The sequence below is a fragment of the Poromitra crassiceps genome (genome assembly GCF_964638095.1).
Source record: "Poromitra crassiceps genome assembly, chromosome: 22".
NCBI classification, from domain to species: Eukaryota; Metazoa; Chordata; class Actinopteri; order Beryciformes; family Melamphaidae; genus Poromitra; species Poromitra crassiceps.
In genome coordinates this window covers 5,753,888-5,772,303 of record NC_139647.1, presented here as the reverse complement: position 1 = coordinate 5,772,303, position 18,416 = coordinate 5,753,888, and the positions used below count along the sequence as shown (strand labels likewise).

Genomic DNA, 18,416 nt, shown 5'->3' with positions numbered 1-18,416 from the left:
TAAATGCATATCGTCTAATATCGATCGCAGCCCCTGAATCCAATAGAATCCATAGAAATCGTGATATCGGCAAATATCGCATCATTGTCCAATGAATCCATATACATGTAGTATTATATTGAGATCAAACGTGTGATTCCCACCCTTCCAAGAGCCATGGGTGGAAAGATGGAGGATTTGTGCTGTATACTGTATGGTACACATGACCTGTGTGTGTGTGTGTGTGTGTGTGTGTGTGTGTGCGCGTGTGTGTGAGAGAGAGACACCAACAGTCTCCCTGCAAAAAAATGTAAACAAGCACACTGCACACCTGACAGTTTGTCCAGGAATGGCCTCAGTTGTCCCCACAACACCTCCCTTGGTGTTGATGTGTCCTCCTCCCTCAACTGTCCACTCTCTTGACTCATCGTAAGAGTAAGGTCATCCTGTAACAGACAATTGTGATATTAAAACAATGATCTAAAACAGAGGTTTTCTAAGTGAGAGGCGGGACCTTTCCAGGGGGGCTCCAAAACAGTTTCAGGGAAGGCTCAGTGAATGGAAGTTAACATTATATCATTATTTCATTAGTTATCAAAAGGAGATAACATCGAATAACCTAAATGTGTGTGATTTGGTTAAAGAGATCATTTACTATTTTTTCCCTCCACTTTCCCAGAGTCAGAAACAAATACATGCCTTCAGACCGACCTTATTCTAAGTATTTGGTGTAGTCTGATGTCAAACAGCAAGAGAGAGTGTTGCACACTTGAATGATGGAGCCTGAGGCCAGATCCAGGTGCACATATTTTAATAAAGATTTGTCTGAAAATACATGGAATATTGTTTTAACATTCACCAACCGTGCTACTGTGCTTTCACCTCACGCAGCTTTCTTCTTCTTCTTCAAGTCTTACAGCTAACACATTTGTATTGATCAGAAAATGACTTTTACTGTAGGCTATTCTAATGAAAGAAAAACAAGAAATAACATTAATAAACAAACAAAGCACCATCTTTTATACTAATTGATTATCCCTAACATTAGCGAAACCATTACAGCTTAAAATAACAAAAGCTCAAACATGACTCTATAATGCTAAATTACCCGTTTGCTAGCAAACAGTAGCTAAACATGCTAGGCTAATCCGCATGCCAAGCTAGCAAACAACTGACCCTAACATTACACAACAACATTCAACATACTGACGAATTCACATAAAGTTACAAACAGTATTTGACAACCTGGCCGATTACCATTGCTCACCTGAAAAGGCGGAATATTGTTTTAATGTTCACGAACAGTGCTACTGTGGTTTCACCTCACGCAGCTTTCTTCTTCTATGAAAGTCTTACAGCGCGAGCGCATGTGAAAAACCTCCTTGCGTAGCTACTGCCGCCTACTGGTTAAACCTGGTAATATTCCCCCAAAAAGCACTGAGATTACAGGCGCTCTGTTCAGTGACACAATACTGCTTGAATAACCAAAGAAATATGAAAATAACACAAAAAATGTATTATGGGGGGTCTCATTAATTCTGAACAAACTTATGACTGTACCATAATAACCATGGCCCAACAAGAGCAAGAGAGCGCGTGCACCCGCCGAACGCAGCGCGCGGTTCACAGCGTGTCCAGCATAACGCTACATTAAATTAGCTCTTCCGCAGCGCGGGACTGGCGGATACCCTGACCCGCACTGGTGGTGAACCGAGAGTGGACTGACAAGAGTGCCTTCCACTCAACAGGGGGATTCTCTATCCTAGCCCATACAGATGCCCTTACTATACTAGTTGCTCCAAAGTAATTAGTTACTAGGGAAAGTAACTTTTGCGTTACTTTTAAAAGTCTGCTTCGATTGTGTTACAGTGTGGCATTGAACATTCGCTTATTGGAGAGGCTTATAGCCTACCCAAGGTCATTAGCCTCTGGGGCTCTCTGGCTGCAGCTGCAGCTCTCTCCCTGAACGAGGTCTGAGGATCAGAAACCGGATAATCCTCTGAAGTTGTCCATTGTTTCCATGTCCTATAAAGTAACTAGTAACTAGCCCAGTTACTATTTTAGTAACTGTAACTGAGTTACCAAATTTGAAAAGTAATTAGTTAGATTACTAGTTACTGCAAAAAGTAGTTAAGTTACAGTAACTAGTTTAGTAACTAGTTACTTAGTAACTAGTTACTCCCAACACTGGTCATTACATTATTAATATCTCACCTGGATAAACTCAAATTATGTTGTATGTTATCAGTCCGACTTAAGCAGACAGACAGATATTGCCCACTTGCTCACTTTTATATAAGGATTATACTAATGTCTCAAAATTGACGTTAAAGTGCACTTAGCACCTTTTTAAATCTTTCAGTTGTGTTTTAATGTGCTCAGTTGAAAGATTGAAGTGTTTGAATAAAGCAATGCCATTCAAAGACCATCCAATGCAACAGATTGTGTTGATGATTAATTTGCATAGAGTCTCTGTTAAGCCTTGCCTCTAAAGAGGAGGAGCCAGCTAAAGAGGTGTAGCAAGCAGGGGGACCAACACTAGTGTCATTTCTTAGATTAGATTAGTCATATTCATCAAATCGTGGGATTTCAAGGGAGATGTTTATTCTCAGATATACTGGCAGGAATCATCACAAGATGACAACAAAAAATGACTCAATCCAACGTGGAACACGTCAGACCCACTGGTATTGTATTACACTGATTGAAAGTACAAGGGGTTGTGAAACCATTGAAATGACTGCTAATTAAGGTGTTTTCTTGACATTGATCATTTTCTATAGAAAGATATAACGTTTTTCATGGTTTCCCCTCTGACACCAAAGGAGAAGAAACATTATCGACTGAGATCACACGTCAATTTCATTACAAAAGAATCTCTGCCATACAACAAATCCTGCGGTACAAAACATCTTACATGTAGCATTTTACATTCATTTCTGAAATATATCAAAGTTCATTTTTATCAGCCCCCTTAGATAGGGTTTTATTAAAAAACACACTTTGAGTGGAATGGATTATTCTCATAGAAACCTTATAGAGCTGAACAGTCATGTGATCTCCTGCCCAGGAAGAGTTCCGGGTCCCCATTAATTTTTCCTACATAATCATTTTGAAAAATCCTTATATAACGAGTTTTAAGGCTGGAACCAAGCCAACCCATGACCTACTGAATCTGAGTGACCATAAAACATTTCACTTGTAGCAAAAACAAAAAATAACATTTTTTGAACTGTCAGTTTTCACAGTACACTACATACAGTACAGACACGTCAGAACATCAGAGAATAACAACAATATTGCTTTTTTTAGGAGGGTGAAATTTTGTTTGATCTCTTCTTCTCAACATCCTACAAGATAAAAAAGAAAGAAGATGTATGTAAAATGTATGTATGTAAAATGTATTATAATGACTATACATTTTGTGTTGACCTGTCTTGATGTACTTACCATACATTATAGAAAACAACCATGGGCATTAGTAAAACAACTCCAGTAAGTAACACGTATGCAATAGCATATATAAGCAGATAATCTGAAAAGACAAAATATCAACATCCTGGTGAAGAAAAAGCCACATTTTACATTTATAAAACATTTATGAATGTTTGAAAAGCAGATGGAAACTTACCAGTTCCCCTTTTGTGACGTTGCTCAGATTCATTCATTTCAGGAGTGCCAATGCTTTTCCAAGGTATCACTAAAATAAGAATAAAAGGCTCTTAAAATTAGCAGTTAAATTCAACATGAAAACAGCTGTAACCTGTCAATCAGAAACCTACTCACTGAAGTGAGACCGGTTATGAAATATGTCCTGGAATAAGTTGCACTTGAGCAGGTCTTCGTGGTAGAGGCCTTTGCAAGTGCAAGGATGCTGAAGCGCTGTGCCCACCGTGGCTAAGAAGGCCTTTTTACATTCAAAATCCCCACCAAGGATGAGAGCTGGATTCCTCTGACTGATACACTCATCACTTCTGTCATCATCGTCGTCACACTGTGTGTCTTCAGCATGCCAGCATTTGGCTTGGAAGGTCTTTAACACGTTGCTGGTAAGTTGGAGAGAACATGCTCAGGTAAAGACGTTTGCTTTATGGGTGTTTAGGAAGAATACATGTTTAAAATGTATAGAAAAAACTGATCATCTTCAAAGGAGCTATATGCGATTTGTGACTCACGGGCCTGATTCAAATCAATAATGTCAAAGTGTGTGTGGTCTGCGCCTTGAGCCACGTCCATGAGGACACCAATCAGAACAGATTTCTAATCATGAATCAGAATTACCAATACTTCTTGTAATATCATTTCTTAAATTGCCACTCATTCAGGATGCCACAAGTCTTCTTCACTGTCCTACAAAGGCAAACAGCAGTAACTAATTGGTGTGAGTTTAGATAAATCATTAACCTGGGGTCACCACCAGGTGTCACCACCAGGCTCTCTCTCAAAGGAGAAGAGTCTGGTGTCCTGGTGTCCATTAGTTGCTGCCTCGGTCTTCCTCTCTAAGACGGCTGTATTTTCGTTCCCCCATAGAAAGATGGTTTTATATGGTCTTAGTTAATTTTATTTATATAGATAAATTGCATCACATTTATTTACAACTTACGATGACGGCCTGTTTTCAGAGCAGAATTGTTTTGTGGATCTGCAAAGCCGGATCTGCTGGATCTGCTACCGGAAGACCAGATCCTATGCTTTTGGCCCCAGACTAGATCAAACTTGGACAAAAAAAGCTACTATCCCTCCACTGCACCAAACACAGGGGCCACATCCTTGATCAGCACAATACACAGGCTTTTACCACACTTTGAATTGCAGTAGCGATTCAGTCTAACAACACACAGCTTTTTTTTTTTTTTCCGTTTCTGATTTTATTCCAATGAAGTTCAGCGATGGAGAGAAAGCTCTTGGAAGCATACCTGCAGTGCCGGTCCCCTAGGCAGCGGTTAAGGCCGTCCTGACATGTCCAGATCTCCTCAACACATGTGCCGCTCTGCAGGGTGCTCTCCATGCGCACACAGCCCTGATCCCATGGCTCACACTCACACATCACCAGCATCTCTGCCACATTGTACGGCATGCCAGCATAGAAGTGCTGCGTGACCTGCTGACAGAGGGTGTTGTTGCACTGGTCTGCAGCGCACGCCTGGAGAAGGCCCACCAGATGCCTGTTGCACATTTCATCTTGGAGGCAGACATTCATTTGTTTCAAGCAGGATCCGGCACCGTCATATACTGTCATCACAAGAAAGTCAGAGTGTGTTTGTCCTTTGCAAAGACATCACTGTATGTGCATTCATTTTGATCAATTGACGCATTGATACCTGATGCAGCATTTGTGTGTGTATCCCTTTAAGACCGCGAACCACGTGACGCGGTTCACGGTCTTAAAGGGATACACACACAAATGAGGGATATACACGCAAATGCTGCATCAGGTATCAATGGGTTAACAAAGACATCACTGTATGTGCATTGACTGATTTTGATCAATAACTTTGTCATTTGTGACACATTCTGGTGAAAGGAGTAACAAGTAGGCAACCGTGAAATCGCACAAATTAAGCTATATATTTCTTTCATATTACACAAGTTTAGATCTTGAATAATGCACTTAATATAACAAACAGTTTAGGATCACTAAATACTCATTTGTTAGCAAACTAAGCTTGTTTTCAGGGCAAACCAAGCTTGTTCAACAACTTTCAGGGTGATTTGCCACATGACCCGCAGTAAAAATCGCCAGTGCATGTGAGAATTATTAAGTTAGTATTGGGTATATTGGGTATAAAATAAAAAGCCTGGTCTTCTACTTGCTCTATTTGTAAAGTGCCTTGAGATAACTCTTATGATTTGGCGCTATTAAATATGAAATCGATTGATTGATTGATTGATTGATTGATTGATTGATTGATTTATTTATTTATTAATTGATCGATTGGAAACTGATATTCTCTGAATGTTGCTTTTGGTAGTACGAACATTCAAATGAGCATAAGCAATCTTCTTTTCAACTATTTTCAGATTCCAATGTATGACACATCTGAAAGATTGCAATCTGAAAAATGGCCTTGGCCTACTTGTTAGCCAAAACACCAGTCCCTGTCACAGTGATCCATTTGACCTTAGAGCATGATGACATCATATTACCGTAGCCTATTAGACCGCTAGACTGCCAGTCCGTCACGGAGGTGCTCCTCTTCTGCAGAGCTACACACAATAGGAGGGATGATTAACTCTTACCCAACAAATGTCTATGATATGAAATCTATTGTTCACAACAGCCTCCCTGTAACACAATCGTCTCAGTCTGAGCTCATACACACTGGACCCCCTTTAGTCAACAAAACGCTCATTTTAGCTATTAATGCTTATCACAAAGAATAGTGAGAATACTGCACCTGGCTTTTGGTGGCATTGTGTGGCGAGAGCTTGTATAGAGACACAGGGCTCCTCCTCCCAGGCACACATACACCTTTGCAGAGAAGGGAATTGGTTCAGGATGGTCTGGATGGTCATGTTACAGACCTTTGAGCCTTTAATTTGGCACCTTTCATCTAGAATAACACATTATGTATAGTCACATGACATCTAGAATAACACATTATATATATATAGTCACATGACATCTAGAATAACACATATAGTCACATGACATCTAGAATAACACAACAACAGGGAGGCAGATAAACAGGGTTTTCCACCAGCACATGGGCTCTTTCTTCTCTGTGCAACAGGTGTTTCTACGAACCTGCTACTGCTGTAACTCCAGGATCTGATATAGAACTTGAACTTGAAATGTATTTCTTTCTTTCTTTCTTTCTTTCTTTCTTTCTTTCTTTCTTTCTTTCTTTCTTTCTTTCTTTATTTATTTATTTATTTAGTTATTTATTTATTTATTTATTTATTTATTTAGTTAGTTAGTTAGTTAGTTAGTTATTCATGAGAGGGATAATGCATCTTAATCAACATTGCTGTATGCCATAATAATAAGCCAAAAGCGTAGCTTACATCTGTAGTTCCTGGCCAGATGTTACAATAGACTCCCATCAGTGTGACAAAATGTCATGGCAAGGGGTGAATTATATGGATTTATGCAGAATTTCGTGTTAGACATTTCAAATTCACTTACATAATACTACGTTCTTTACAATTCAGTTTCTTTCTAATGTCGTCACAGCAATTTAAAATCCGAAGACAGGGGAAGGCCTATTTATGATGATTTATTTGGTCGTTACAGACTTCGCTGCAGGCTATTGCCTCAGTATTACGTTTCAACCATACTCCAAGGGCTGCAATTCAATTGAATAGCTCATGACCTAAGCCCTCTTTGCTGCAATTTAACCATCAATTGAATAATGCCACTAGCATAGGGACAGCATTGTGATCCAGTCCCTGCCAACAAGAATTAGAAATTAGAAATGTGTCATTTTTTACCATTAACCTCACAACTGACAAATGCCTGTTCGATCTTGCATAAGTCTGACATGCAGTTGTCCAAAACAGCCAAACAGTCTGAAGATTTAGATGAAATCTTGATGCTGGATATCTGAGAAATAACAACTCCTGAAAGATAAGTATATCACTATCATTAATAATTTTACAAGACACTTTTTCTTGACAATGCATGAATATTTGTTATGATGTATTTGCCTTCCCAGGTGGTTAGACAGGTTTAACTGTATATGGATCATGATAGGCATAAGCCATAATTATCTATCATGACAACACACACTGGGTTGCAGTGAGATCAATAAGTTGCAGCTGTTACTGCAAAGAAAAAGAAAAATCACAATCACAAAGTTCACAAAATACAGTTGAATCAGACTCACCAAGAATGACTGCAGCTGCCAAACGTGTTGGCTGCATGGTCGCTGCTGTGTGAGGCTCCTGGTCTGCTGCAACTGCCCTGTCCCTCTGCTGGGTGTCAGTATTTAGTCTGGGCGACACTCCCACCACCAGCAACACATTTACTGAAGGCTGCAGCTGCACCCCACAAAATGAATTAAAATGATGCACTAACCACTCACACCTCAAGGACCTCTCTATAATATTCCAATAATGACATAGAGTGTGCTGAGGTAGTCAGTAGTGAGTTTATAGTGACCTTAATGTTTTCATTTAGCAAGTAAACTTGGGGGGAAGGGTTCCAGGATTTCCAGGCAGTGTCAGACTTTGAAAAGCCCTGTTCTAAGCATGCCCGTATAGCTACCATTGAGGACACCGAGGTCATGACCTCTGTATTTTCGAAAAAGAATAATAATAATAATAGATCTATTCATCTGTCATTGATGTTTTAAAGCCCTCATAAATAACATGATATATGACATAGTTGATCAGAAATGCAACAATTTGCTTCCTCTCTGTGTGCTATATAGAGGGAAGAGACATAACTCACCACAACATTCACATTTTGCATTGGGGCTAGATTGGGGCTAGACTTTGGGGACAGTTCTATTGAAGTGAATGGGTAAGTAACTCCCCTGTAAGTGATGTTTGTGTAGATGGGCCATTGTATTTAATTGAGCAGTATCCTGCCATATGTCACCTGTATGCAGAATATATATTATGTGGGGAGACATTTATTTAAAGCAACAGCACAGTAAAGAGGATATTAATCTAACATGATGTCTGTAGTTCTTTATAGATCTAGCCTCTTAATTTTGCTCTCAAAGGGCACCAGATTGAAGCATTTTACTTTAAAATGGACAAAATTGTCATGACCCCCCACGCCACACTAAAATGACCTCGGTATTTCTCAAACCCTGGCTACGGGCCTGATTCTAAGCTATCCATGTTGTCTGTTCAATCCTTACTCACGAGGACTCCCATTCATTTGGTTACACACTCGGAGCTTTCAAACAAATCTTTATTGACAATTGTGCATATGACAAGCAGTTTTAATAAGGCCTACAGTATGTACAGTGTGAGCACTCAGGTCAGGCTTGAGAGTCGGACCAAACTCGTGAGCTTTGACTTTAAATCAATTTAGTCGTACAGTAGGAGATGCAATTAAACAATATGATTTCTCAAATCGTACGGTACAGTGTCTGCCCAGCTATCTACTGCAGTGCATATCCTGACCCAAATTAAAATTCACTAAACATAAAGAATTATTTTGGGACTTGAATGTTTCCATCTTCTATTTTATGATCAGCTTCAATAGCCTATATATTTCATTCTTTACCTTTAAGATGACAACAGTGAATGTCTGTGTCCTGTGTAACACAGACTGCTGATTCCAGCTCCACAGCAGGGGGCTGGACCACAGTCTGATCTGATGTGTGTGAGTCCATGTTGACACGAGTTGACAGGGCTATGCGACTGGCAGTGCTCGTTCTGGTCCTTGTCCTGTTTGTTCCATTTTGGTCCCGAGCAAAACCATGACAGGAAAATGCAGCTTTGAACTCCTCTCTGAACTTCTCTGTGGAGAAATTGAAACATATTTTTCATGTCAACACCCTTCAGTTTGAGCCCTTTATACAGTTTGCAGTGAACATTAGCATTTGTGACTCTTTTTAATCCCTTTTTAATCATGAATCACTTTCCGCCCGTGACTATTTTGAAGGTTCGATTGACTTGTGTCATTATGAAAATATCATCTTTCATTATTGACTTGTGATGATTTTCAGCCACGTCGAGGTGCAATTGTCAATCATGCAATTACAATGTTGAGTGTTGACCCTTTCATGATCAATTGTGAGCTATATGGCTTTAACACTCTAACACTTTAATGGCATAAGACTGTAATTTCAGAAGAGGCATTCTTCTAATGAATGCAACCTTGTGTATGATAACTGATAATAACCGTAAATGCAGATCATCCTAAAGAGAGCAATGCAGGGGCAACTTGTATTGCTGTAGCCATACTGTCCAGCAGAGGGGGTGATGGAATCACAGAAATGGTGTAACGTTGAACGAAGAGGCAGGTCACAAACTTACCACTCAGGAAATTATAGATGACTGGATTCGCTGCGCTGTTGGCATATATGAGCCAGTGTGAAAAAGTGAACCACGCATACACCGTTTCTCTGTCGTTTGTGTTCTTGAACGTCCCAAAGACTCTGCAGTTAGTAAGGATGTCATTTATTAACAGATTACAGTAGGAATCTGTGTTGTCTAATACAATATCTGCCATGACATGAAAGTTCATCAGTAAGAGCATAGTAAAATGTCACAGTGTGAATCTGGCTTAACACATAGTGGATCACTCTGTATTGACATGATGATTTGATCTTTGAACTCTGCAGTAACCTACTTACAGTAACCTACCGTTTCATGATATTGAGCACGCTGATGGGCAGGTAGCACAGGCCAAACACAAACAGCACCACCATCAGCATGCGGGCTGTCTTGCGTCGGGCCCGGACCTGTTTGATCTCAGCAGTGGTTCTGACCCGGACTGACTCACCGGGCCCCGGGCCCGCGGCTGAGCACTGGATGGATCGCAACTTCCTCTGCAACACTGATGAGCTTCCAGGAATCTGTTGATCAAATATATGCAGACATACAATATTCAAGGTTCAAGAATGTATTGCTGTGTCAACACAGTTGATATAGGAATTAGCCTCAGTGCAGCTCATTAAAAACGGACAGAAAACACACATAAGAAAACACACATAAGTAATAAAAAAAAAGAAAATAAGAACAGCGGAAACAGTTATCCCATTTATATATTCAAACATATCGTACATGATATGATGAACCTACTGTAAAGTATACATTATGTTGTGCCTTCATTTGTTTTAACGTACTTGTTGCTATGTGTTGCTAGCCTCCTATACCTATATATATATATATATATATATATATATATATATATATATACTTTCAAAGTGCTTGTTAGTGCTTGTGTCCGAGTTCTATTAGCTATCGAACACCCTCACGATACAGTATGTGAACAGCCTCAGGATACAGTAAGGCCATTTACACCTGGCGTTAACATGTGTTTTCTGCCATCAGATTGCAATCAGATTGTGGTTGACCACTTGAAAGTACGGTAGGCTACAGGTGTAAACGCCCCCAAGACACATTGAAGACGGATTGCAATCTGATCGGCCAAACCGATCAGATCCCTGACCACCATGCATTGTATACACATTGAACACAAGTGTAAATGCAAGTGTCCTCTCAATCTGGATACAGCAGCTGTATGCAGATTGAGAGGACAACCATTTTGGCTGTTAATAAGTTATCCGGATGTTATCTGGATAAGGAAAAACATGTTAACGCCAGGTGTAAATGAAATCAGGCTAATGTGATCAAGCACAATCTGATTGCAATCTGATGGCAGAAAACCAGGTTAATGCCAGGTGTAAATGGCCTCAGAATGTGCTGTTCCTGAGGCAAGATGTCCTACACTTATCTCCTACCGGAGGGGGTTTGAACAGGGAGCTAGCAGGGTGAGGGGTCGCCATCACCTTCTGCGTCTTACGTTTGATGCATGTGACATATTATGGAGGACACAGAAGAAAGGTCAGAGCCAACGATCAATGAACATCTTGTTCATTGATCGTTGATGAACAACTCTGTCTCCTTTCAAAGGCAGTTATATTGGCGTAGTAGCACACCACTGAGATAAATATTAATGATTATTATTATTATATTCATATAGTAGCTCTGTAGAAGCGCAGCATCGCCTCCCCAGTCACGACAAAACTTTTGACGCTGGCGCAGAGAGTGAAGCCTCTGGTGGTCCTCGCATGATGACGTCCTACTTCACAATGTGGCCTACAGTAGGCCTACTATCAGCGTGCCAGGGATGCTGCTCATTGTGACTCTGATGTTTACAACATGGTATTGTACGAGACGTGAATGCACACCTGTTGACACCACAGCTTGTGACATATTTGGATGTATGCCAGGACCATCAGACATAATGGTGCCAGGTATGTGACGATGAAGAAACAGGTGTGATACACCTTGGGGTAGATCTCAGCTGTTGAAAGAAGGACACACAAAAACAAGTTTAGACGATCATACTTTGGGAGAGGCTGGAGAGAGAGGATGTAAAGGCTTATTCTCATACAGTACAAAGGAGATGTTTGCTGCGTGTGAAACTGAAGGAGCTGGCTGACTCGATCGACATCGTTATTTGTAATCAATATGAGTGAAGAGGAGGTTGTTCAAATGTTGTCCATGAAATGTAGCGTGCAAATGGCAACACTGCTGTACATGTATGGAGTTGAATATATCAGTTGAAATGCAGGTCGATCTTAACATGCACGGTTACTAATGTTTGTTGCAGAAACAAATTGGAAACTTATCCCTTTACTCCTAAAGTCTCATTTGATCTCAGATTAAGCCTTATCTTAAGCCTACATCTGTCAGTAGGGCTGTGCAATAAAATCAATGCGGCAATATATCGCAATACTTTTTTCCGCAATACCGTATCGATATTTCAGAAGAATATCGTGATATATCGCCATATCAATTGTTTTGCACAGCTGTGTGTTCAGTGACACAATAAGAATACTTTTTATTTCAGTGTGTTCAGTAACGCACTCAACACTCCGTAGTTTTGACTCAATTTGTCCACTAAGTTATCAGTATAAAGTGATGTACATATTATTACAGTACCTGGGTGGTACACAGTGTGTTGTATTTTTAGCTCTATTTTTTTTATTTTCAGTCAATTATGTCGAGTATTGCAATAGATCGCAATATGTATTGTATCGCAATGCATCGTGATACAATCGTATCGTGACCCATGTATCATGATACGTATCGTATCGTGAGGTCCTTGCCAATACCCAGCCCCCTATCTGTCAGTACACAAGAGACTTGACATGATGTCATGATTGGATTGAGAAGCCTTTGTAGCAGCGGAAACGAACCTCCCCAGTGTTCATCGCACACTGTGAAGAGGCGGGTCTTGTTTGTAAGTTGGGGGAGGAGCCTGGTGCACTCCATCACCACAGCCTGGGGAGTCATGACGATGCAGGACACCACCCAGATGAGCACGATGCTCCTGCAGGCTCTCTTGGCTGTGCTCTTGAACTTGAGTGGATGGCAGATAGCATACCAACGGTCTTGAGCAATGCAAGCCAGCGTTAGGACTGACACACAAACAGAGATGGTCTAGGGGGAAAAAAGAAAATAATACTGGTTAGTAAGTTGCTGACAAAACTAGTGCGGCGGGTGGCGCCAGTGGGAAAAGGGGTGGAAATTGAATCAACTTGTGGACTAGGCTAGCATGCTCCCTCTGATACATGTGCAGTCGCCAGTTGCTTCTTTTCACCTGACATCGAGGAGTTGCACCGGAAGGATGTAGCACATGGAAGGATCACGCTATTCCCCACCCCAGTCAAACCCCCCCCCCAGAGCATGCGCCCCGGCCGACCAGGGGAGGCGCTGGTGCAGCGACCAGGAGCTTCCCCACATGCAGACACGACCAGTTGTGTCTGTATAGTAACGTCTGGTCTGACCAAGCCAGAAGTACCGCTACCGGGAATTGAAGCCGGGTCTCCGCGGTGGTAGTCTCGCTAGCCAGCCTCTCTTCCCTTCCGTCAGAGTCTGGCGCCATGGAAACAGGCAACAGGGATAAGCCCTCCCCTGCTCTAAAGCTGCTCTCCCATTCGAGCGGCTGTTTCGGTGGCAGCAGGATATCCGCTCCCCCGCTTGCAAGCTCTGTCTCTCACACGCTCTGTCATTGGCTCCGACCATGTCAATCAGCTCCCATGTGTGTCGCTGTAATGCTCCCGGCCGCCGAATGTGAAAACAACGAAGCTAACTAGCTAGCATAGAAAGCTAACGGCAGAAACCTACAGGCTAACTCGTTGCTACACGCTGAAAATGGCAAGTTTTGAAGAAAATTTGGAATGCAATAAAGAAAGTTCCACCCCGAAACTATTTTCCAAGGGCACTAACGCTAAGCACCGCCCAAGACGAGGATGATTGGTTAACCCAAACAGAGCATTTTTTTCGCAATCCCACAATGGAAACCTGCGGCGCCAGACTCTCTGACGGAAGGGAAGAGAGGCTGGCTAGCGAGACTACCGCAGTGGTAGAGGGGTGCTTTTACATCTACAAACACCCCCCCCCCCCCATTCACTTCATATTTATAGGTCCTTAGAAGATGAAGACCACCTCTGAGTAGTGGGTAGAAGATGAAGGCCACCTCTGAGTGGGTAGAAGGTGAAGGACCTCTGAGTGGGTAGGATGCTCCAATAGCACTTTGAAAACAGAGACAGCAAAACACTCCCAGAGCACAAAATCCCCGTGGGGATTCCATCAAAGGTCTCACATATCCTATCTGACATATCTCACATCTCACATCTCAGGGGACGTGAGAAAACTGTCTGCTATGCAAATTAAAGACAATGCAAGGCTGAGGGAAATGCGGGTCATGGCCTGTATTCATAAACCTTTTCAGTGAAAATGGTGGCTGGATCAGGTGTCATTTGCTAAGATCCTGTATATTGGTTCCCAAACTGTGGTCCGCGGGGCTCCGCCTGGTGGTCCGCCAGAGAATTGCAAAATATATATATTTTTATTTTTTTACAGACAACAGTTTTTACATACACATCAACCCTGAGCAGTTGCCGGTTTGGGCCGATTTTCGGAAATATCGCGATATTTGGGAAACATCACAATTTTGTATATTTACTTTCAGAGGCTGCAGCAGGCTGGGTTTTAAAGCCAGAGTAAAGTTTCTGGTATCATATGAAACTAGAAGACTTAAGGAATCGATTTGTACCAACCATGTCATGCTAGCTTGTCAGGAATGTAGCTAAAAAATACTCCAAATTTTGGCTAAATTTTGGCAAGGGAAAAATTATTTTTCAAAGGGGTCCTCTTTTTCACAGCCTAATGTTGGCAGGTCTGGTGTGTGTGTGTGTGTGTGTGTGTGTGTGTGTGTGTGTGTGTGTGTGTGTGTGTGTGTGTGTGTGTGTGTGTGTGTGTGTGTGTGTGTGTGTGTGTGTGTGTGTGTGTGTGTGTGTGTGTGTGTGTGTGTGTGCGTGCGTGCGTGCGTGTGTGTCCATTTTGAACCAGCTAGTAGCCTTATATTGTTATTTAGCCTTTCTGTTGCTGTTGCATGGTTAAATCAGCAAATTTAATTTTATGGGGGGGGGGGTTAATATCTCTTACCTGCAGATATGGTAGAACTTTGCACAATGTGTTTCCAAAGAACCACGTCTCAGTGATGTCGACCACAAGACTCGCAGGGAGGCAGGTGATGGTGACCAAGACATCAGCAAAGGAGAGATTCACTATGAAATAGTTGGTCACGGTACGCATGTGATGATTTTTCCACACTGCAAAGCAAACTGAAAATAATGTACAATCACAGATTATCCAAACTGAAATAATGTACAATCACAGATTATCCAAACTAAAACTTTTTACTAATTTACTAATTTACTTTCAGTGAAGGCATGCTGTCAGTCATAGAGTTTGAATTAAAATTATATTATATTCCCGTCATAGAGTTTTAATTAATCCTTGTGTCACAGAACAGAAGGTTTCCCACTGACCATGGAATATATTTTGGCTAATTGGAAAATGTAGTGGAACTTAATTAGCTCATGTCAGTTTGAATATAGAGTCTATATGATACAAAACCATACGTGTGCTGTATGTATGTATAACAGGTTAGGTTCGACTGCAGCACCAAGTATCAACGTAAAAGATGTTTATCAAGGAGACAACCTACCTAGTGAGTTTCCAATAAGTGACACAAAGAAGACAATGATGTATCCTGCAATGAGAACCCATTCGTAGTGTTTGGGGTGTAGATACTCTCTCCAGATGTATCTCAGAAGTTCATCGTCCTCGTCCACATGAGAGTGCAGGTGCAACTCTGTGCTATTGCTCACATCTGTAGACAGACACTCATAGCAATCATGTATGCTGATCCCAGACATCCTTAATGATACACTATATCTGTCCTTTATGTCCTGTTGTCAGTGTCCTGTTGTCAGTGTCCTGTTGTCAGTGTCCTGTTGTCAGTGTCCTGCTGTCAGTGTCCTCTTTTCAGTGTCCTCTTTTCAGTGTCCTGTTGTCAGTCTCCTGTTGTCAGTGTCCTGTTGTCAGTGTCCTGTTGTTAGTGTCCTGTTGTCAGTCTCCTGTTGTCAGTGTCCTGTTGTCAGTGTCCTGTTGTCAGTGTCCTCTTGTCAGTCTCCTGTTGTCAGTGTCCTGTTGTCAGTGTCCTGTTGTCAGTCTCCTGTTGTCAGTGTCCTGCTGTCAGTGTCCTGCTGTCAGTGTCCTCATGTCAGTCTCCTGCTGTCAGTGTCCTGCTGTCAGTGTCCTCTTTTCAGTGTCCTCTTGTCAGTCTCCTGTTGTCAGTGTCCTCTTGTCAGTGTCCTGCTGTCAGTGTCAGCAGGTTGTTGGAGGAGATGCTGTAATCATACGCTCCACCGACCTCGTCAGTGTGATGCTCAGAGAGAGAGAGAGAGAGAGAGAGAGAGAGAGAGAGAGAGAGAGAGAGAGGGAGAGACAGAGACAGACAGAGGGGGAGAGAGAGGGAGAGTGAGAGAGAGAGAGGGAGAGACAGAGACAGACAGAGGGGGAGAGAGAGGGAGAGTGAGAGACAGAGGGGGAGATAGAGGGGAGAGAGAGGTAGGGGGAGAGGGAGAGAGACAGAGCGGGAGAGAGAGAGGGGAGAGAGCTAGGGGGAGAGAGAGAAAACTATTATCTCGATGCACATTCCAGATTCACCTGTTAAAAACGAAACAAAAAAGCCTCCTCATCTTAAAAATAGGCTAAATAAATAATTCACTTTAATATTGCCAATGTTATACCTAACATAGTTATTTTGTTCTCTAAGGGCATTTTGATACCTACATGGTTCTCTTCTCTAAGGGCAGTTAATTGCGTTGCTCCTCGCCTGCAGTGATGGACAAGCTGATTTGATGGAGGCAGCTGGACGAGACAACAAGGCTTATTGTCTGGGGAATTAGCTATTGAATGCTGCATGCAGCCTCCTCTGCACACCACTTATAGCACTTTGCAATTAGACGCCCCCAAATGAGAATGACATATTATTCCAAGCACGACTTAGTCTTCACATAGCCAGTTAAATTGATTGATAAATGTTATGAGTTATGAGTCAACAATGCATTTCAAATCATTTATATGAATATGCTTCAACTTTAGGGGCAACATGATATACTATAACAGTAAACAAACTAAATGCTATGCTCATGCTATGTACCGTAATATAGCTTGCTAATTTATACGTATTACTGGTAGATATTTCTTTAAAGAAAAGTAGACTAACCTGTTCAGGGTTTCAAAATATCAGACATTTTCTTTCCTGCTGTTTTGTATGCCTCCGCCAGTGACAGCCGGGGCAGGAGGCTCCGCCCGTCCATCCCATGCTCGTTAACGCCATGCTCGTTAACGCTATGCTCTTCATGCCATATCTCAGGAACGCCTTGAGGGAATTTATTCAAATTTGGCATCCACTTGACTCAATGATGAACTGATTTTGGTGGTCAAAGGTCAAAGTTCAAGGTCACTGTGACCTCAGGTCCGTCCGTTCCATCAAGGAAGGAGGGCAGGGCTAGAGAAAAGGGGCTGTATAGCTACGGGTGGATATGAGGGGTGGGTAGGGGGTGTCTAGGGGGATGTGGGTGGGGTTAGGGCAGAGCCGTATATATAGAAGAGTCGTGACATCTCCATTCACTCAGTTTGTGTTGTACTTTGAAAGTTTTTAGTTTTTTTTTAATCAAATTTATCAGCTTTATTTTAGCATTCAAAAGTAGCGCGAGACGACCCCTTCCTGGCAGTTCATTGGCTAATGAGTCACGCATTTTGGACCTCCGCTGACGCCACTCTCTTACTAGATTGCTCTGGGGTAGGGGTAGGGAATAGTTTATACTGCTGTTCTCAGAGCCTCCTGGTGCATAATCAAATATGACACTCTGATGAAGGCCGGATGGACAAAAGCACGAAATAATTCTCCTGTTGTGTGATCCTCTTTCAGGATCATTTTCCATGTTGAAAACGATTAGCCGTGTTGTTGAGGTGGCCCCAAACCAAGCCTAAAGTGTCATTAAGCTGTATGGCCACACCAGTGCGCCGTGGGCTTCAATGTATTTGTGCTTGTATGAGTCTGGACAGACCATTAGACTGCAATTTGACGTGTTAGCAGAGGCGTACAACTGCGAGGTGGTTATTTCTATTCAAATGAATATTTCTATTCTAATCTAGTGAATGTACCTGCTGAGTGTAAAGTGCTTTGGATAAAAGCGCTATATAAATGCAGGCCATTTACCATTTATAATCATTATTATTTTCATAATGGCCATCAGTTTCCACGAACTGCCAAGAACAATTATGGGAACAATCTTGTCTCAACAAGATTGTTGAGACAACAAAACAAAACTCGGACAGAGACTCACAATAGCCAATAATAGCTCAAGTTGGAGAAAATGGGAAATGAGCCAGTTCTGTCAAACCATTTAGATAGCATGCTATCTTGTAACATTGTGAAA

At 41.8% G+C, this 18,416-nt stretch overlaps 1 protein-coding gene across 1 annotated transcript; it reads right to left on the bottom strand.

The window, feature by feature from the left end:
* Positions 1 to 3,757: 3,757 nt before the first annotated feature.
* Positions 3,758 to 15,842, bottom strand: LOC310796116 (orexin receptor type 2-like; the record flags this gene model as incomplete). Its single annotated transcript, XM_083658263.1, has 13 exons — positions 3,758 to 4,025; positions 4,896 to 5,211; positions 6,127 to 6,186; positions 6,378 to 6,533; positions 7,426 to 7,542; positions 7,809 to 7,962; positions 9,210 to 9,400; positions 9,919 to 10,040; positions 10,249 to 10,460; positions 11,799 to 11,914; positions 12,813 to 13,056; positions 15,067 to 15,245; positions 15,632 to 15,842. The coding sequence occupies 13 exons, from the start codon at positions 15,840 to 15,842 to the stop codon at positions 3,758 to 3,760; spliced, it is 2,346 nt and encodes a 781-aa protein (XP_083514389.1).
* Positions 15,843 to 18,416: the final 2,574 nt, after the last annotated feature.